The sequence below is a fragment of the Labrus bergylta genome, chromosome 6 (assembly GCF_963930695.1).
Source record: "Labrus bergylta chromosome 6, fLabBer1.1, whole genome shotgun sequence".
Lineage (NCBI taxonomy): Eukaryota > Metazoa > Chordata > Actinopteri > Labriformes > Labridae > Labrus > Labrus bergylta.
The window spans coordinates 11,451,348-11,473,469 of NC_089200.1; the positions used below are offsets into that span (position 1 = coordinate 11,451,348).

The window sequence follows — 22,122 nt, forward strand, 5'->3', positions numbered from 1 at the left end:
GTCACATCTATCCAATAGCACTGCTCCGCTCCCTCATTGTTAGCCTATCACATTACTGCTGTCTCTTTTAAAAATGGCTTTCTAGTTCATTCACGCCATCGTTACGAGCGACCCTCCACCTCCCCATCGCCACCAAGCCTTCGCAGTTTCATCACCTCCTTCATCCCATCAGCCTCAGATGCCATCGTCCGGTCAACCCCAGCCTTCGCAGTTTGCCTCAGATGACATCATTAACCATCTCCTCACAAACTCCAGTCTTCACAGTTCAGTCAACTTCTTCATCACATCAACCCAGACGAGATCATCCGCTAACACCTCCACCACCAGTGTCTGGACTCTAAGGGGGATAGATGTTGTTGCCGCTCAGGGCAGACATCGTAAATCACCATGTCTCGCTGTAGAGTTCAAGCGCCAAAGATTCTCTGACAATCATTCTATGTCACATATGTAAAATAAACCTTTCATCTTTCAATCATTTACTTGTCTCTCCTGATTGAAATGTAGTTTATGCCCCCCTAAACTAGATAGTATTTATGCCCTTATTACGCTGAAGCTTAGCTGATAGGCAAATATACTGAGTTATTCACAACCACTGAGGGTGAAGCAGTTTTAGAGCAGCAAAAATTTAACAGATATTTTGTTTTACTTCATTTTTTTAAATGTATGATTCACTGAGGGTGTCTAAGTATGGATGTGATTGTGTATGTGTGCAAAGGGAGAGACAGAGGCAGCCTAGACTAAATGGATTCTCCTGAACACGCATTATAATATGCACACAATTCCACACACAGTCTTGCTCATTGGCATTACACCCAAGCATGCAGACTACCCACACATCCCATGACACACACACACAATCTGTACTAGGGAATATCATGAGAGTTGATTGACAAAAAATGGTATTGCAGATTGACTCGCATGGACAGCAAGAACATCTGGAATTGATCAGCTTACTGTTCTTTGATAAAAGCTTCAGTGCTGATTTCCATCTGACAATTCAAACATCGCTGATACACAGGGATCACATCTGTCTCCTTCCCATCCCCATTGTTAATAATCAACAAGTTAGGTGGGGTTGTGTTTTTTTCTCATTACTTCAATAGCCTTTTTTGTTAACCTCACTGCAAATATGAAAACGGAAGAGATGCCTGGAGTGTAGGATTTTCCCCCCTTTTTCTTCAACAACAGTTGAAGATTAAAAGAAACGTCTCACAGAAATCTGTCAATTCTGTATGTGAATAATGCTGTGTGGAATTTAATGGCATGAGTTATATTGGGTTTCCTCTACACCCACATTTTCTTTCAATAAGATCAATGGCGCTCAGTGACAGATAGGGACGGTCTTTTGTATCTTCAAATTTCAGGTTTCTGAGGGAATAATTAGATGGATGGATGAAAAGTAATGCATCAGTCTGCGAGGGGAGCTGCACCCAGAGATCCTGTAGTTCAACATGTATGCCTCCACGTCTGTTTGGTAGAAAACTGTTTAATAATCGTGCAGAAGATCCATTGTTCTAAAAGTGGCTCTCAGCACTGATCGGCTGCTTTAAACCAATAGCAAACTTTTTGTGTTCTTTTTTCTGATAGTGTTTATTTTAAAGACAGGATTTCCTTTTGATTTGCGGGTATATTTTTCTGAGCAAGAAGAGACTAGAGTCATCTTTTTCACTCTCTTCCACCTTCAAACTTTCCGGTGTCGCTTGCAGGTAACCAGAATGGAAAAGGTTCTCCCTCCAGGGGGAATGTAGAAGGTTAAGCATGAGATTTATTGAGACGCTTTAGACATTTTACTGTAAACGTGACATTTAACTCTGATGTGTTGGAACAAATCTTACCCATCATTTGGGCCTTTTTGGAACAAAATTAGTCACAAATAATGTGATGACAACTTTTCTTTAGAACTGTACCCTATATGGCTCTTTTTATGTGTTAGGGATAGACAAAGAGGCCATAAAGATGCACTTCACAAAATCTCTGTTGAATCCAGAGAAAAGTCTAATTCACGTCTTTTTCTATATTTAGCGTATTCCAGTGATTTGGATCACAAAGTAGCTTTATTAAGACCTGTGTTATTCTTATAACACATGCACAGTTTTTCCATATTTTTGTTTTCTTCAACATACACATTCCATTGCATTTCAATCTGGGTTTTCATGCTAAATATTCAGAAATGTTGCACCCAGGGGCTGAAAGCACATTTTAAACACTTAAAAAGGAAAAAGATGTTGATGTTTTCACTCATGTCTATTTTATTTCCCCCTGTGTTGTTGATCTGGCTCAGGGGTTAGGTATACGACTGCAGCGTGGTAGAGACAGAAGCTGCAGTCAAAGCTCCTGTGATCGGGCGCACACTTCACAGAGACCAGCAGATGGAGGGGAGAGAGGAGCTGCGTGCATCCTGAAGGTTTAGCAAGAACTGAGAGGTTACACTCCGCCAGTACAAAGATGACCTGTCACACACTGAAACATGCCGTATATCAATGCAGAAGAGCTTCCTGTTTATGTACCTCTCTGAGCACAGCTATCAGAGGAAAACTGAGAAGGATTACTGATGAAAATATGTAGGAAATGATGTTTCTCTCCTCACAAACCAAGGCAAACTTGGAGGCAGCATGCATGTGATGCCTGCTTTTCCATTTTCAACGCTAATTAATGTTGTTTTGTCTTCAAAGTGCAATTGCAACCGGTAGTTATCAGCCTTGATCGCAGCATTTTCAAGGTTGTCTAGATGTGAGCCGTCACACAACAAATACCTGTAAATATAGAATAGAGACACAACAGAGAAATAAAGGGATTATGGCGTGTGGAAAACTCTGCGCAAATGAGGCACAGGAGAGATAGTCTTGAGATAAAGTGAAGGACAAAACTGACAAAACAGCATATTATTTCTGCCTAGATCCCTCGGTAAAATCTGCTTTTCTGTTTTTGTGCGTCTGTGCTGTGTTGTAGAATGTGTTCCTGCATGTGTTTGTGTTTCCTCTCTTGGCAAACACCCAGCACAGAGGATCTCTCCACCTGCTCTGTGTCAACCAGCAGGGCAGGCCTCGGTCTCACACACACATACAGACAAGTACACACATGAACACACACATTACAGTTTAACTGTGTCTCATTCACATCATCACCCCTCTGACATCTGTCTGAGTGTGTGTCTGTGTCTGTGTGTGTCCCAGTGCCGGCGTGTGTTTGTGTTAGCAGGCAGGTTTGGTGTGTGAGGTGAGGTTAAATGGGCGCCTAGCAATGAGAGGAGGGAACTGAGGCGGAACTGGCAGAATATCACACACACACACACATAACACACACACCAGCAGCGACCATAGAAACAACACCATCAGAGCAACCTATAAACTGCAGGTGTGGCCTATGCTTCAGTGATCATCCCTTACTTTGTTTGACCCTGTCGCCTGTCACCCTGTGGATATAATGTGTGGTAATGCCTGTGTGACCGTTTGAGTGTTTGTGCCTACAGAAACACACTATCCTGAAGTGCCTATTCAGCAGTTTGTCATCAAACATCTGTGGATTATAGTTATCTGTTTACTAAAATGGTCCATGTACACGTTGCTGTTTTAACCTGGATTCAGACTAACTCACACCTCAATAGCCTTGATACTCAAAATGTTGGACACTGTAGGATGTGGTTGTCATTAAGCAACATGATCAACTGATGCTGGACATTTCCCAATTATTTTTATTTATGTATTTATCATTAGATTTTTTTCATCACAGGTACAGTGAAGTGTGTATCATGGTATTGTTTGTTTGACATTTATAGGCAGTTTTGGTTTCAGGCCTTTGCTGCAAAAGTATAAACCAGAGCCCTATTAACTGGCCGGTTTGACAACACATTTATTAAAAAGCAATAGGTGGTTGTGCATTTCAGTTACCTTTTAATCAATAAAAGTAATTTAAAACAAATGCTGAATACAGCTGTGTGATGATATAATTAAAGTCTGCCAGTGTCTTAAACATACAGGACTGTCAGCTGTGTTTTGGTGAGGTCATGATACTGTTATGCCATTCCAGGAGGAGGAAAAAGGAGTGGCAGAGAAGAATTGCTAGAGGCCTGCCTTTCTTACCTGTTGAGATCTCTGCACATAAAGCCAAAAATGACTTCATCGTTGACTTTCATCCAAAATATGTGTCACAGGTTGAGATCAGTTCATCCCACTATGACACAGATTCATTGTATGATCTTACCACAAGATAATAGGCCACAGGCACATCAAATGTTTGAACTCTGTTTTGTTTTTTTCCAAATGCCTGGATCGGGGTTAAGCAATCCTATTTGGAAAGACGTTGTCTGATCAGGCATTGCTTACACAAACACACGTACATTATACCGATAAGGTGCATTCCAGCCCAGCAGCAAACCCCTGAAATTCTTGTCAACACGGGGCCATGATGATGTCCAGAAAGTTTTCATCGTGCAGCACCAGAACTGAGCATGGCCGGCTGTATTTGTCTGCTTGTGTTTCTGCTCTGGTCCTGCTCCCTGTAGATCTGTGGTGTCAGCACCGCCCACTGTCGTCCTCCCATCAGACCCAGCCAAACACGGCCCTACTGTGGTTTCCTTTTGGACTGACTGAAGTGTTTGCTGTTTCCCACATTGTTGGAATTCAACACCAGCCTGTTTACTGGTCCCCATGTGGCTTCAGCCCCCCCCCCCCCCTATTTTTTTCATCTCCAGAGCACACCTTTTTTATTTTTTTACATGGCATACATACCCAGTGTTCGTACTTATGAGACAGTGTTCTGCCAAACACTAACTGCAACTAACAGAAACAGTAATTTTTTTTTTTGATGTTACAGTTCTTAAATGACATTTTCCATTATTGACTACATATGTGTTGTTGAATTCTCAAACAGTTTAACAGAAAGCTGCCTGATATTATTTTTTGTGCAAATGTGTGACCACACTTTAGTAAATCTTTTTGTGTTGGACAAATTAAGAGAAGTGTTGTATACTATTAATAGTTCTATTCTATAGGAGCAGTTTCCACTGAGGTACTATATGGGCATCAGGGACATTGTTTCATATACTTTATTTTGCAGCTGACAGTGAATCATACAATGAATCAAAGGAAATCATATACATCTCAAGGAAAAATGTTAACAAGATGATGAGGCGCATGCAAAATGAGAATCTCTTCTTTATCTGCTTTGTTTTTTTTTCCACTTCCTTCCCTCGGTACAGCCAGATGGCAAAGCTCCAGCTCTGCAGTCCTCTTCATACACTCATCACATTTGATGGGCGTCCTGCTGCCGAGTTTCAAGGAGGCCATGTGTTTACGAAATGACACTTGTGACAAAAGAAAACTTCTATTTAGCAAGCTGATTCTGGGGTGGGGTGCACGGGGGCAGCAGCAAGTGTGTGCATTTGTGTCTGTGTGTTTGAAGAAAGATTGAGGGACTGTACTGTAAATATTGTGCTTACATAGGAGCAAGGCAGTGGGAGAAATGCTGTGAATGTAGTGTGTGTGTGTGTGTGTGTGTGTGTGTGTGTGTGGGTGTGTGTCCGTATCAGTAATTCCATACAGTCTCTGTTTCACACTGTTGGATGCCTGCTGTCTTTTAATCACATCCTTTTCCTTTTTTAAATTATGTTACAATACAATTATTATCATTTTGTGCATTTACTATTCCAATACAGCGAGATTATTTTTCCACATGGATGTCATATATATTATACATTGTGGACTATGCTCTGCTGATGGATTCAAACATTCAGGACAAACTTTTGTTTAAAAAAAAAAAAAAAATCATCTGTTGTACATTTTGCTACTGAAACAGGTTTTTCATCTGTTGTTTTATTAGTTCTCAATATGCTATCATCTTATCCTAATATTGTCTTTGTCTTCAATGGTGAGGAATTCCCATCAAAGTTTTCCCCTTCTCTTAATACTTTAGGGAATTTTCAAACGTCGGGATGTATGGCTGTAATGCCCCAAGATTTGTTCTCCCTGAAAGAAACGATAGAGTAAGAATATATTAACTACAGAGCAACCTGGCTTTACTGGGTCTGCAATTACTCTTAATTCATTTTAGGCTTACCAATATGCGATGCATAAATATATAAACTATAAATGTATATAGATATATATCAATATATGCTTTGAAGCATTCCTTTGAGTTAAATTTTAAAGCCATGTTCATGCATTAAAAAGCAAATTCATATTTTTGACTGCAGGGTTTAGATGCAAATCCATGGGGCATTACATTAAAAACCATAAACATCATCAAATAGGGAATAGAAATTAAAAATGGAGGCAAAAATGAGGACGTTTAACTGGTCATTAATAACTGAAAGCTTTTATCATTTGTTGATGTGATAAACGAAAATTGTATTTAAGATCGAACAGAAAAAATGGCAAGTGCAATGAAAAATAAAACCCATTTAAAGCAAAGTATTTTTATTCACACAAATTTAATAAGATATATAACAACCGTTTGGTCCATAAATATTTAAGGGGAAATAGTTTCTATACACCATCTTTATCAAGAAACAGGGAAACATGGACAATCTTGATAGAACACTTACTGTACTCAACTATTAACACGAAGATCAATATATAAGGTTCTTGGATTACCCAACTATATCTGAAAGAGTGCACAAATGCTTTCTATGACATCGCTGCCCCCTTTTTAACAGGATACACCATAAAAAGATCTTCGGAAATAAGATGCAAAACAGTACAAAACTAGTGAGGCGTCAAAAGGATGTGAATCAGTTAACAAAGAACACATAGATCCTGAATTTCACAAACTTTCTCCCAAGTTATAGCATAAGGCACATAGTAGAACTGAGTTAGGCATCTACTTCAATAAGTAGATTTAGAGAACCACTTTGTTCTACAATAGAACAAATAGTGACGCTCATAATGAAATGTATCAACTCCATTGAAGATGTCTTTCTTTTCTCTCTATCATTCAGCCAGAAGAAACATGTTTTTGGTCTGTTCAGTGGCAAGTGTCATTAAAGAAAGTATAAATATGGCCAAAACGGAGAACACATGGACAATGATTTTCCCACTGGCTGCCTCTCATCGTACAACTCCGCCTTTCTGAGGTCATTTGAATGTTCATGTCAGCTCTACAAATCTAATCTGCAATGTCGCAAACCATTTCATTTCTAAACCCTCCTCCTTTCCCTTTTAAAATCACATTGTTACCCTGAGCAACATGATATAAACAATAATGCACTTTTCACTGGGCAGTATATTGTCACTGTGCAATTGGGTTTAGCTGTGGGTTTATGGATATGTTTGCTAAGGTTTATCCATTTGACTACGGTTAATCTATGAGGCCAACAAATCTGAGAAAGTGCTCTGTCATGAAAACTGTTTTCCAATCCAAATTTCTCTTCTGATCATTTCTATGAATGTGACTGCATTACATGTTGAGCAGTTACCACTGTAAAGAATGTGTGATTTGCTTGTTTTTTTTCATCTGAATCACAGTAGATAAATTAACCAAGACAAAATGTATGGAGTTAGCATCAACCTGCCATATAAGCTACGATGGTTAGATGTTAGAATTGAAGTTTAGACGCGTTCCATGTAGCTCTGTGAGATATTATAATGCCTGATTCCATCCAACTCGGTCTTAACGACCAAAACATTCGGAAGTTATTAAGCCTGTTTTCTGGAGTTACCCAAATACAGAACATTCTGTAAAATTATTGACCAAATTATTTCCAAACAGAGACCAAACAAAATCTTCAAATTTGATAGTGCGAACACAGTGCATACACATACAAGTTTTTGAGGGCGAAATATTCAAGTTATTTTTTAAATTACCAATTACCCATAAATTAAGGAGGACTTGTTTTATCATAATTCCATACAAATGTACAAATAAAGTCAAATCAAATATTCAATCTAGCTTTTCAGACAAGCGGCAAGTTAAGTTGTTTTTTTTCAGATGAATTGTTTGTGGAATCCATGACATTTTTTAAATCCGTTCGACTTCAAAATGTCCCATTCAGAATCAATCTCTGCAAACTGTAACTCATCTACAGACACGGCTGCCATGTGGTTTCAGATGCTACACATTAAAATGATTTCCATGTGTTTTAATGTGGTCGCTGCTGTTCTTGCTCTTGTTGTTCTTGTTTGTGTACACAGTACAGCACTTTCTGTTCCAAGGAGCTGTCTCTGGTAGATTTAAAGGTGTCACTTAAAAAAATAAAATGTAGATTGGCAAAAGAAAAAGAAAAAAAAGAAAACAAATAAATCAGATAAAAAAATCAGTCTTCTAGATTGTTAGAAAAGGTTTGTCAAGGTAGTTTGTGAAGGGCTCCCCGAATCATGGCTGTCCAAACTAGAGGTGACGGAGGTCACTACAGTGATAGAGGGGTTTGTCAGGTCTGTTAGTGTGGCCGCGCTGGAGGGGGGGCTCAGGGCCCCACTGTCAGATGAGGGTGGAGGGAGTGAGGTGCCATCAGCCTTATCAACACCTCCATTCTCCTGTCGCAAAACGTTCCTTCTGAATTTGGCTCTTGCGTTTTGGAACCAAACCTGCAAACCAATCCCAATGTGGCTTTTACTTTTTGCGTTTACGATTATTTTTTAAAAGATATCAAAACATCAAGTTATCACAGCTTTTGGGGTATCAAGTTGTCCTTGTCTTATGTATATAAATGTTTTAATTGCAATTTCCAATACATGTTTTGAGCTTATGGGGCAGATCATAATGAAGCAGTTAGCTCCTGAACACTGAATATAATCATTTGGAATTTTAGTAGCAAATTAAACAATGAATTTTTAAACTGTTTATTTTGAGAGAGAGCTGTATTACACCCTCTTTCATTTCACAAATAAAAAGAACAAGTGCACTCTTATAAGTAGTCATATCACCTATGTTTTAACACTTAAGGTAAGTACATCTTCTCTCCTTTCTTCTTTTAATAAAATGACATTTCAGAATCTACTAAATTTCAGGTAAAACCCCGTGGATATACATCTAAAGACTAAATGGACCAAACAAAACCAAAAAAAGATGAATTGGATGGTAATACTGGTGTGAAATGAGAGGGAGGGGTGCAGACATAGGTATAGGGGTGATCAGATCAAAAGAAGACATGGCTCTCTGCTTACCTGTAGAACTCTCTTAGTCAGGCCTGTTTTCTGGGCCAGCTGCTTTAAGTCCTTGGCATCTGGGTTGTGGTTGATGGCAAAGTAGGATTTCATTGTCCGCAGCTGATGGTGCTTGAAGGAGGTCCGCATGCGTTTGGTCTTCTGTGATGGAGGGTAGGCCTGCTGGTCCCGGTCCAAGTGATCCGTGTCATTCTCGTTACAGCCTGAGAGGGCAGAGAGCAGAACGGGGTCAGAGTCCGAGAGGAACGACTGCAAAACGTTCCTAACTCTGCGAGAGATTTATTTTTTCTTCAAATTAAACCTTTTGAGTCCAGATTAAATTTGACTATTTCACAAAAAGAAGTGATGGTCAAACAAATTGTAATGAAGCATATCCCTCAACTACTCCACAGATGACATTATTCAAAGGACCAATCTGCTTTAATCTAATACATTCAAAATGGTTTAAAAGCTCAACTTAAAACTCAAATAGCCTTTGATCAAACGTAATATCCTTCAACAGGATCAGACTTTAAATGGAAAAAAGGCTGAATTCAGTGGCCGTCGCAAATGAACTTGATTATAGGAAGCGTATATATTTCCATTGACCCGCTTGTAAACCGATTTCTTATGCCAGAGTTGTAATGAACAAAAGTCAAGAAACATATTGAAATAACTAAACTAAAAAGTGTCTCACCTTTAAATATAACCTGCGTTATGAGATTTAATTTTTTTAAATTAAAATTATGTTTTTAAAGCAGCACTGGGAGCGAGCTAAATGATTTCTGCTTGTGTTTGCAAAGACTAATCGTCCTAATGGGCTTCATTTTTCAGCGAACAACCGCTAATGCAAAAACACTGCGAGATGGTGAAATGGTAAAAATGGATTCAGTAAATTTAAAGCATGGTTGGCTAAACATCTGGTTAAACGGTTCAGATTAAACCTTTCATCACATTTCTTAAATAAATGAAATATATATTTTTTTTAAAGTTAAGTGCACAGTTAAATTGTAGAATAAATTCAATTTTAGCTAAATTGCTGTGACAGAGAATTCTTACGGGAAATTATTATTAATTAGCCTGTGACAGACTGTCGAATGTTTGTAAAGCTGCAACTCATGTGTACAACTTTTAGAATGAATAACTGTGTACTGATTTAGCTTTTTTTGGTAGCATGTACTTTTATGGTGGAACGGGTCAGAGAGAATGTTATTTCATATTAAAGCAAATAGAACGGAAATCTAGCCAGCAAATGATTTGCATAATAGTTCTTGAATATAAAGTCAATTGTGCTGATTTTATCGTCTCTTTGAAACCCAACGCTGTTTAGTTTTTATTCTCTGTGGCTGACAAAATATCAAATTAATTTAACCAACATTTCATCGCCAGGATATGGCTCAAACACTTTTAAGAAAATGAATGACTTGTTTAAATAACAAACTATTGTGACCAAAGTTGACAGAGATTTAACAAACTTGGATGTATATATTTTTCTGTTTTATGTTGTGGTATGTGCTATGGCTTGAATTAGTTTTTTTTTTCTTACATGACATCTCTTCTTGTTACATTCATACACACCATAAATAATCAATCACTGACATGTATGTTTTTCTGTTCCAGCCCTTCCCTGGATTGTGTTTCACTTGATATTACCCACTAGGGGTCTCTGTATCCAAACAAGACCAAACTTTACAGAGTGGTGTGCAATACTCAGCGGACCCACACCTTTTCCCCTGTGAGAACAAACATGAATGTGCTCGCTAAAGCAGAAACAAAACCTCAAACAAAACCTCAGTCTATTTGTCAGGAATATGAGTCTCCTGATGTGCAGAATGAAACATTAACCTGAACAGTCTGAGAGTATTGTGAGAAGGGTAGAATAGGGATGTTTGCCATATTCAAGCCCTGAAACAAGGAAAAGAGAATATACCAGACAACTCTTCCATTTATTCCATAATACCAGAAATCTGATTTATATTTTCTGCAATGTATAATTTAAACTTTAAAGGCTGATTTGATTTTTTTTAGGCTAAGAATTCAATTAAAATACAACATTTAACTTAAAAGGTTAATCAAAAGTCCATTACTAAACCCTAAATAAGCCTCTCTTTGAATTTAAAAAAATAAAATGTCATTCTAATTCTAACAATCCCAAATGAAAAATGTAACATTTCCACCAGAACCTTTGCTGTGTCTGTTGTGTTAAGCAATTACATGGAACTGACATCTTGCAGTATTTTATGTCTTTTTCTATGGATTTTTCTATAAATTATTTTTCCTTTTTATAATTTATTATGGTAGACTATATAGGTATTCTTTGCTTTAAAAAAAAAATCATAGTGCTACAATATTTATTTTTCTATGAGGGCATCAATGAGAACTTTACATTTGCATAATCTCTTTGAATAGTGACTCTATGAATAACAAACTAGAGGTCTTTGAGATTGACTGTACAGTGTTTGTGTCCCCTGCAGTAGGCCCCAGTGCACGGCTCTGTGTTTCCCTGAGAACTGTGCTGACCGGCGCACGGGAGGCCAGAGATTCCAACGTCACTTTCAATTAACGAAGAACAATTAATGCGCAGATTACCCTTATTCCTCTCTATTCACCGGGAACAGAGGAAACTAGGCGCACAATGACAAACTTTCTCAACCGCACACTAATTCACAGAAAGCGACAACAAAATAGGGACGCTGCGGGGGTGGTGGTGGTGGTGGAGGAGGGGGGGGGGAAGTTACACCATTTAGCGTTTCAATGCATGATTGTAGATGAAACCTACTTTTAACAGAGACTTATTTTTGTGATTACGCCGCTCCTTCTTTCTTCAGTTAAACTTACTTATTTTGACCATTCTATTCATCCCAAACTATAAATTCTCATTTGCATTTATTTTGACCTGAATTAGTCTTAATTATAAAAGTCGAGGGCACGTTGTCAGCAAGGTCAAATTTCGATCAACGCACGCCACAGTTTAAAGCACGAAATCAGTGCGTTCAAGGCGCGTGGACAGTTGCTGCAGATCAATTAGCCAATCGCTGCGGGCGCAGACACACACTCGCAACGCTCACCTATATTTGCATTGCCAATATGACAGATGGATTGATTCATATCAGACATGTAAGGTGGATCCACGGCTGTTACAGCTGGGGCACTGAGGGGCCGGCTGCATTAAACAGCGAGCTTCTCTTGTGTAATGGAAAACATACACTGTTTTTTTTTTTTTAAACCTTTTTTTTTTTTTTTTTACATGATTCATTTGAGCTTTGCTTTTGAGCTATGTTATATAAATTAAAATACTTTTTTTTTATAGCCTAATGCATTTTCATAAGATAATTAAATTAACGACCAGAAAAGTGTAATAACTGTTAGTGAAGGATATCGACCATAAAGCAGCAACTTTAAAACCTTCAACCAACTGAATTATTTCAGAGAGATTTAACAGGATTTGACCTTTATAAGGAAAGGTGTAGTATTTCATTTCAGGTGAATTTAGCATTATAGCCCAAGTGCTAGAAAAAAACCTATGTGGCCCTTCAATACACAATAGTGGGGCCAACAATTAAATGCTAAAGTAACTTTTGCAGCCGGGCTAACAAAAAGAAAAACCTTAGTAGACCATTATAATTGTTGTGTAATATGTAACGTTTCTCTACGTTCCTCATGAGCTCCTGCTATGAATAGCATGCTGTCCCACCTGTGTAGCTCGGTATATCTATCCCCATGGCCGGGCTCTTCCTCTTCCGCGGCCTTCCTTTCTGTGCCGTCCCGGTACCGTTGAAGTAGGGGAGGGTGAGGCCGCCGCCCTTTGCTGCCAGCTCGGCGAAGTTAAGCTGGGGGTGGTAGTCCGGTCCCTGCACCAGGGTCTCGAAGTGGAGCCGGCAGTACACCAGGCTGTCCTTCATCCCGAAGTGGTCGCCCGTAGTCAGCGTCTTGTTGCAGGTGGTGCACGTGAAGCAGCTCAAATGGTACACAGAATCTCGCGCGCGCATCACCATCTCCGAGGCCGATATCCCGAGGTGGCAGCGCGCGCACCTCTGCACGGAGAACCTTCTGGAACAGACAAATTGTCAAGACTCCTCATACATAGAGACCAGATGACACAAACCGAAACAAGTAAGGGCAAGGTAGGTTTACCTACAAATGCACTACCATGCAACATGCTTCGATTGGCTTGCTATAGGTTTTGTCTCTACTACCTTTGTCGTGCATTTCAGTGAAAGGGTCTTAATAAAGGCCTATCTGACCCAGCTTTATGAGCCTACTAAAAAAGTTAGATGATCCAGGACCATCGCAAGGTTATTTAGCCACACCTGGCCTATGAAAAAAAAAAAACGTCTGCTAAGTGAATTGTATGAAAAGAAGTGATGACTATGCCAGATTTTATTTAATCTAAAAATATTTTCCCTGCAGGAATATACCCCCCCCCCCCCCCATTAAATAGGTTAAATTTGCTTCTACACTATCAGTTAGAAAGCCTAGAATTATTAAGCAAGCCTTTTGTCCCACCTTAAAAATGGTGGGACAGCTAACACATTAGCCACTAACAGCATCACTTATTTCAAAGGTTATTTCACTAGTGTAGTGCATGGTTTGATATAGGCCTTTTTCATGTATGTCTTTTTTTTTTCTTTCTATTATGCACATAATAGGACCATACAGCAGATTTCCATAGCGGAGCATTATGGGACAGACTAAAGGCTGCCTGTGATTAAAAGCCATTAGACTGATTAACATTTTTAAACGGCACAAATGTACAATGGTGTAGGCCTACTCCTTTGTTTCTGAGGCTGATTCACACTTTCACTTAGCCTGTTGTAGTTTATCTTACATTTAGAGGCCTAAACACTACTGTATCTAAATCACAAAGAAATACAGTGACAATTTTATATCATCAGTTCTTTTTAATTAAAACCATGCAGGGGGCCTTGAGTGACAGGTATGATTTTATACAGACTAGAAAAGACTTAATTGGATTATAAGGCTTCGACATAATTCCGGTTGAACAGCCACAGCCTGTTAAACTCGAACTGGCAGTGGCTGTACAAACATTTGGTCAAAAGTTGAAGTACATTTAATGTTGAATTAATTAAATTGCATTTTCATATACACCTTGGAGATTAAAAGACTAATGTGTAGGCTACGTGTAGGGGTGTAGGCGCGTGTGCCTAACAGAGCGCGTAAAGGTGAGTGATGAACTGTCATTTTTCTTACCTGTAGTAATCCTCCTTGCAATAGATACTTCCATCCTTGGCAAAACACGTTAGCTCCGACTCCAGCGCGAGTTTACATTCACAGCATTTAAGACACCGCAGGTGCCACTGTTTGTCCACGGCCAGGAGGTAGTATCTGTCCGAAATCTTTCCACCACAGCCGGCACACAGAGCAGGCTTCTCCGGGCTCATGGAAGGCATGGTCTAAAGCAGGGAGAGAGAGGAGAGCTCAAAGCCAACTTCCTTACACAGACTGTTCGGGAAATGTTAAGTAAATGTTGATATGCAGGCCTTTAGTGGCATTCTAAAACAAAATTGTTTCTTATCTGTAAAGAAGAGGCCTTAAATTGACGCTTTAAACATGTTCTTAGACTAATGCAGGCTCGGTGTGTTCACAGGCCCCCTGAAGGAAGTAATAACCACCATCTACTGTATGACACAGCTGAGACGCTGCAACTAACTCACCGTCAAGAAAAGTAAAGAAATGTGTTCTGCCAAGCTACATTTGTAAAGTCAATTTTCTGGGAAGACAAGCAAACATAAAATAGGCCAATTTGAAATTACATTCTTAGTAGGAAATGTAAAAGTTATGTTTTAGATAGCCAAAAGGAACAAAACAAAGAAGGCATAATAAAGAATAAGTCAGCGTGATTTATCGTTGTCTACGGTGATTTGTAGATTTGTAACTTCCAAAACTAAATTTAATAAACTTTCAAGATAAAACTAAATTTAAGAATGCACTGTCAAATGTTTTATTTATTATCTCGATGAAATAATTGTGATTCTATTTTATTTTTTTGTGAACTGCAAATACATTTCTGTTTATCATTTTTTGCAGCTATTTCAGCTACTTTTGAAAAAATTCAACGTTGACAAAATACTAATACAAACTTGAATGGCTTACAGAAAAAATTTGGATTTGGTTAATGATTTTAGACTAAACTATTTTTTTTTTACATAATTTAACACGAGAAGTAACTCCTCATCAGTTTCCTACTTCTACAAAGGTAACAGTGGCACAGTTGTCGTTTTTTTGTTTTGTTTTTTGACGTAGGAAGGATTATAAATGTGTATTCAAACACAGGTCGGCTCTTACCGACTCTCTCCCGTTCAACTGCATGCCCTTCGCCAGGCGCGACTCCGTCTTTGACCTTCTCTCCATCTCCTCCATGATCCCTTGGATGTGATCCCCGGAGATGCCGTGGAAAAGCATGGCTCCTGGACGCAACGTACAACTGCCTGCCTCTGTCTTGCAGCCCACAACTTCCATAAACTGTACTGCAGCGCTGCGCCCCGCTCTCTCAGCGCATCCAAACGGGCTCTTAAGGAGGCAACACAACACCAACTCGACCCCAGAGACTCAGATCAGCTCCTCCACACTGTGCAAAGGCAACTGGAAGAAAAGAAAAACGAAGAAAAGCTACAACATGGGTGGAACAGGAGGAGTGGTGCTAGTGGAAATGCACTAGCTTTTCCTTCTGCTCGTGAATGCCTCTCCTCCAGGAAAAATATATAGTCCAAATGATGCGACAAACCGGTGTGGAAGAAGTAGTGGTGTTGGGGAGGGAGGAGGGGAGGGGGCTACAGTGTAAACACTCGCCAAAAATAATGACACAAAGTTTTTGTTGTTGTTTTTTTAAGTAATTTCTCTCTCCCGGTTTTCCCAGTCAGGGTTCCTTGTTGCTCGGAGGTCAGGTTGGGACTGCCTGGATTTGAGAACCGTGTCCTATTTGTGAAGAGCCCGCAAAGCCTGCCCAGTCTGAATAATTTGGTAGGAGGAGTTCCCCTCTCCCTCTCTCTCCCTCCCTCTCCCTCACTCTCTCTCTCTCTCGCCACTGATTTCTATTCACCAACAAAGAGCTGTCACTCTCCCCTCAAAAACTTCAGATTCGTGCTGCGCGAAGGACCAATATTTTATGGTATTGACATTTTCATTACTTTTATTTCCCCATTTATATAGGAGGAGTTTTGACAAATACAGTGAAACAGGATCAAAATTAGTTTAGGTTAAATCTTTTTACAAATAAATATTTTTAAATATTTAACTTGTCTTGTAAAAAACACTGAGTAGCCTATCAGAAGTGCAAGAGTTTTTTTTTAATTAAAGGTCAGAAATAGATATAACTGTTTCTACAATAGAGAGTTATGTGAGAATAATTCATTTGGTTTAATTTGGAAATTGAAATTTTATCATTTTAAAGCTTCACAATTTAAGAGTTTTAACTAATTTTTTTTTAGTGTTTGATTGTCCTTAAATAAGATGCACTGTGTGTGTGTGTGTGTGTGTGTGTGTGTGTGAGTGTGTGTGTGTGTCTGTGTGTGTGTGTGTGTGTGTGTGCGCGCCTGTGAATTTGTGTTTGCATTTGTGTACGTGTACGTGTGTGTGCGTGTGTGATATAAATGTATTGTTTGGGGCGGGGCAGTGATCAGTGATAGGCTAGAGGGCGGGGACAGATTACATTAAACATTTTGACAAGACAAGATTTTTTTACACAGATAAGTGCGATTTTGTTTTAAAAAAGCGATTTTTCCTTAGGCTAACTGTAAACGATACAGGCCTACAAGATTCGATATTATCAAGTATGTTTGATTTACTGTTTAAATTACTTAAAAACTATTTTGCTTAATTGTTTGTCGCCCCAAATTAGCCTTATTTTGAGCAGGTGATGAAGCAAATTTATATTATTAGATCAGAAGAGATTAAATAGCCTTTTTGGTGCAGTCATTTTTTTCTCCATTAAATGCTTGTTAAACTGCAGTTATTCACTGGTGACCATTTATTACCAGCCTCCCTGCATTTTTTCTTCCAGTCATGAATAAGAAGTTGTTTACATGTAGGAGAATTGATCCGGTGTTCATAGATCAGGGACCCTGGCTTCCAACATATTTCGTCAATTTTAGGCTATGCAAAAAGCATGCATAAGGCATTTAATTGTCAAACCAAAACGAGTTGTTGTGTTCTTCCAAATTCGCGTTTTAAAAAAAATCCAGTATAGCTGACTTCCTATTATTTAGGCTGTGATGGAGGCGACGGTGGGGCTACACTTGAATTGTGTCAGATTTAAAGGGTGTGAAAAGTCGTATAAAGTCGTGCAGACTTAATGCCTTTAGTGTCCCATTCACAGGCCAAAATATGATGACATAGCTCGAGGGTTTTTTTTTCATTTTGACACACAACACAGGGTTTTACTTTTTTGCAAAATCCAGATAACGAGCTCGATGGCTGAACAATTCTCCAGAAAACAAAAGAATTACACTGGTTGGAGCTGTGACGTAGTTTTGCGCCCATTAATAGATTTACTGAGGCTCAGGGGGGGGTGTGTGTGCAGGTGTGGATGCTTCATCTCAGGACGTGTTACATTATCATGTGCACCCCACCATCAACAGGATCACCCCCCACCCTGCCTCCCAATACCCCCCCCCCCCCCCCCCACCCATGAAGTTGTGTTGACTTTAATTGGAGGCCCCTTGATAGCAGCGCTATGAGACGAGACTTGAACCCTCCTTCTTTCCCTCCTGCATGGATGGACTGCTGGACCTGGAGCTGTTTAGAAAAGCATATCGTTCATTTGCGCCCCAGAGCGTCGAAAAGAGTCGCCAGAAAAGTCAAGCGGGTTTCATTTCACCTGGACAAAGACACCCTGAGCAGAGAGAGCAACTCATGCAGCTCTGTGTGACATATTTAATCCGTTTCCTTCACTAAGAACCAAAAAGGCGACTTCTAATTGTAGAAATGTGATTTATTCGCACAGTCAGATCTGAATCTATCATATCGTTAATGTCGATAAGGAGTAGTGTTTTAACCCGTTGCCTCCAGCAGTGACATTTCATTTGACTGAAGAGGCTTTAACAATGTGTCAGTGAACACCAAGGAGCTGAGGGAATCACGTCTTTTGTCTTCTCGTCTTGTTTTGTTGCCTTTGCATCTGATAATTAGGATATTTACTGAAAGCAAGTATACAATCATTTGTTTTATCATTTCACATCAATTTGATGTTGTTGTTTTTTTCTGCACAAGTCTGCACATATAGGATCCAAACCTATTTCACAAAATACCACTTTAAAAACAGAAAACGTCACGATATTTAGCCTGTTTATTCCAGAAATGAGCAGTTCTCATTTGAAACGTGTTTTTTTTTTAAATATCTCCTATTACTTAAATAAACTAGTCGTGCATGTTACACATCACATTAGATTAGTTGCTTTAAATTCATAGATGAAGATTCATTTCATTTGCGATGTCATTTTTCGTTGGGTTATTTAGAATGAGTTGCCCTTGTTTTTTTCATACACGATATTGTTCGAGAAAATTAACTCTTTAAAAGACACAATTTCATCTTATTTTCCTACATTAAACTGAGCCCTCTTTTCAAACCTGCTGACGCTGTTTGAAAATTAAATAACGACGGTAGGCTACTAACAGCCATGTTTAAAATGGGATGTAAATACAGGATGGCCCTGACTTTTGACATAAAACATAAGAAATTAAATTATCCGATGTTTTTGTTCCCCGAAAATCAAACAAAATTGCTTAACCGATATTTCGTGCAAGGCGTCATATTTATCACTCTCCCAATCACTTGCATGATTTTGGTACCACAAACTGCAATTATGTAGCCTATTTGCGCATTTATTTCAAGCGGTGGGAAGATGTTGTTTTAAAACATTCAATCAATAAATAAATTAAAATCATTTCCTTTGCACCACATCTCTGTTTAACCTCGGAGAATATATTCCTTGACACTGTATTTATCAAGCAGCAGATTCGTCGCGCTTCCCTTCCGTTTTTTGTTCGAGAATCTTCTAAATCGTGTTATATTCCAAAAGAAGATCTAAAATGTTCTAACCTACCTGAGACTGTGTGAGATCCCTGTGCCGCGTGCAGGCTGAGCAGCTCCGGACTGCGCGCTCTTCACAGGAGAGACAGGAGGAGACGCTGCCGGTAGATGGGGGCTGTTCCTCGTTTCTGAGCTCACACTTGGAGTTTGAGCGTCAATTAAAACACAAGACATTTAAATATTCCTCTCCCGTATGCAGGCAGGGCTCGACACAGCACAGCGCGCGCACAATAACGCACAGAGAAATGGGAAGCCACGAGCCAATGGCCTTCTCAACATGTAGGTTACACTGTGTGATGGGAATTAATGATACATTAACTAATCTGGAGTCAGTTTTCGCCCAAAAAATCCGATTATTTACAATAATTTCTAAGTAGTATTTCAATTAAACTAGACATTTTCCCTTTTAATCTGCACGTCTTCGTTTGGATCCTTTTCAACAATGTATGATTTTATAGAAGTTAAAGAAGAGGAAACCGAAATTTTAAATCAAAGTTGTGGATGGGTTTAAGGGCGTTTATGTCTTAAAATGTATCAAAGGAAATGTCATATCACGTATCGCATTAATGCAACATGAGTTGATACTGTATGGTTTACAGTGTGAGTGAGAGCTGAGGTTTGTGTGAGAATTAATAATCAGACGTCTACAGACAAACGAGGATCAATCAGTCTGACAAAGATGTGAAAAACAACACAAAGACTGTTGAACGAAATCCAATCGAAATTAATTTCAAAATGAAAATGCCCAGTCATTTCACATTTGCATATTCTAACTCCCTTAATTACTGCAAGTCTGCAAACAGCAGTTTGGGGTTTCAATTAAACAGTACAAACATTTTAAAAAGGAAATGCTGTGTTTAAGAATAATCCAAATTGAATTTATGTAACTTCCCTGGTTTAAAAAAATAATAATCTGGTAACAATCAATAAACAGGCTACTTAGAAAATAGCAACACTATTTTAATTTTCGAATTCCCCTTGAGCTGTGCTCCTCTTCACCTTGCTCTTATGAATAGTCGACTTGACAAACTCTATATCAATTAAATTGAAATATTTAGTGTATTTAGCCACGTACCATTGTGCACACATTTGGCCCGATGTTGCAAAATCTGATGCATAAGGAAGTTTTGAAAATGGATGATTCCCCTATTTTAATAATCTGAAATGTCTGGTAAATATTGATTATGCAAACTCTTTGAGGATGATTTGATTGTGCCTATTGTGTAACTTTTTTTCCAAGTTCGGTGGTAAAACAGTAACCCTTTGCCTTATTATATAATGTTCAGTAATTGGTGTAATTTCCTGTGCATTTTTGGATTGTTTTTCAGCTGACAGGCTAAACAATAAGACAGTGGATACAATTAGGTAATATCATTGATGATAAACGATGTAAACTGTAGGGTGCTTCTGTTTGAATTTAATAATCACAGTTAACATGACAAAGAGAGGTCATCCAGAATACAACTCACTGAGGTACAGATGGACAGATTTAAATTGACAACCAGTGAATAGAACAGTGTGTGAGGGAGCACCAGGGATGAGAGCGAAAAGAGTGACTATTAATTACACCTCTGTACTGCCTGCATAAATGATAACCAGCCACACTGCTAACAGTCATTTTGCTTTGCTGCTTCCGCCTGGGCTGACATCACAATGTATCTCATCAATAATGCAACGGCACTGAGATCTATTTCACTGTGTACCACTGCGGGTACCGTGCACACAGCGTTCTGCAAGCATGATACCCAGATGCATGCTTCAGCAGTGAAACCACAGATAGAGCATCATACCGGGACGCCTGCCTGCTTTCCTGCCTGGCTCCTAGGGCATGCTGGGTAGATTACCACACATCCAGGGTTCATCTGGAGTTATCATTTCTGGGTCACCTCATGTGACACTCAGGGACTCAGTCTCTCCCACAGCAAGGCCAGAAAAGGAGCAGAGCTGGAGGAAAAAGGAGGAGGAAGAGGTGAAGGAGGAGGAAGATCCAGTGTGGTTGAGGGAACCATGGGCTAAACAGAGTGAAGGAGAGGAGTGGGAAGGGAAGGGAAGGGAAGGGAAGAAGGGAAAAGGGGGGTGTGAGAAGGAGGGGGAGGAGGAACGGAGGGAGGAGCACACTGTAAAAGCTGTATCCCAGTCACATGAGCCTGGCAGGGGTAGGTGGGTGAGTGAGGATGGTGAGACATCCTGGAAATATTTACAAACACAGAGGACATGGCTTCAGACTTATTGGAAGGGAGGAAATATCAAAAAATGCACTTGCAATGGTGGGATATGGTACCTGTAATTAACATGTGTAACCATGATTTAGAAAAATAATATTAGACAAGAAAAAGCTTTTAAATAGGATTTTTAAAGTGTCTCAATCTTCCCCCTTTTTATAGTTTTTCATTTCCATCCTCACTTTTCCTCCCTCCTCCTCCCACTCCCCCCCTTCCACCACCACCACTTTCCCTTTTCTGTCTCTTCCAACCAATGCTCCCCCTCCTCTACTCTACACCACCCATTCCCTACCTCCCTCCTGCATCCACCCTCCTCCCTCCTTCGATCTCCTCCCTGCTTTGCTCTGCTGGAGCTCAAATCACAGCCCCGGTCCCTGGCAGATGGAGGATAGGAGAGGGAAGCTCTTAACTAGCCAGCCTGAGCCTCTGCTCCCTGCACACCAACTGCTGCCTGCCTCCCCTCCCTGCCTTCAGAGCAGCACCGACAGCACACCGCCACCTCCACACACACCCCACCCCCCATCTCCATTGGGGACAGCATATCCTCCAGGGGAATGGTGTGCATATTAGTCCATATCTGGCCACACTAGAAAGGACATGGAAACATAATAGATGGATGTTCTTTATCGCTATATAACCTTATGGGGCAAAGCGGCTTTATGTGAGGAAACACGCTGGTTTAGGTGATGCTTGTGTTACATTTTCAAACACTTCCTACTTCAACCCTTCATTGAAGACAGCAGGGAACACAATTTGAGATGAGTTAGAGGTTAGA

At 39.6% G+C, this 22,122-nt stretch overlaps 1 protein-coding gene across 3 annotated transcripts; it reads right to left on the minus strand.

Annotated features, from left to right (window-relative positions):
• Positions 1 to 5,028: 5,028 nt before the first annotated feature.
• On the minus strand, positions 5,029 to 19,270 carry lhx9 (LIM homeobox 9). 3 transcript variants are annotated; one of them, XM_020656711.3, is made up of 6 exons: positions 19,139 to 19,270; positions 15,384 to 15,680; positions 14,289 to 14,491; positions 12,772 to 13,127; positions 9,099 to 9,301; positions 6,397 to 8,519 (listed from the first exon to the last, which is right to left on the minus strand). In XM_020656711.3, the coding sequence occupies exons 2-6, from the start codon at positions 15,555 to 15,557 to the stop codon at positions 8,265 to 8,267; spliced, it is 1,191 nt and encodes a 396-aa protein (XP_020512367.1). In that variant the 5' UTR covers positions 15,558 to 15,680; positions 19,139 to 19,270; the 3' UTR covers positions 6,397 to 8,264. The 3 variants fall into 3 exon arrangements, with proteins under 3 accessions (XP_020512384.1, XP_020512367.1, XP_020512376.1); XM_020656728.3 differs by lacking the exons at positions 6,397 to 8,519; positions 19,139 to 19,270 and adding an exon at positions 5,029 to 5,963 and having other exon boundaries at positions 15,384 to 17,564; XM_020656720.3 differs by lacking the exon at positions 19,139 to 19,270 and having other exon boundaries at positions 12,772 to 13,124; positions 15,384 to 17,577.
• Between the last annotated feature and the right edge of the window lie 2,852 nt (positions 19,271 to 22,122).

Bases quoted from the DNA above. Each gene is read 5' to 3' on its own strand.
- lhx9 (XM_020656711.3), bottom strand. From the start codon at position 15,557: ATGGAAGTTGTGGGCTGCAAGACAGAGGCAGGCAGTTGTACGTTGCGT. The intron at 13,128-14,288 runs GTAAGAAAAATG...TGTCTGTTCCAG, and splicing joins TGCAAGGAGGATTACTACAG to AAGGTTCTCCGTGCAGAGGT. The intron at 8,520-9,098 runs GTAAGCAGAGAG...ATTGGTTTGCAG, and splicing joins TGACTAAGAGAGTTCTACAG to GTTTGGTTCCAAAACGCAAG.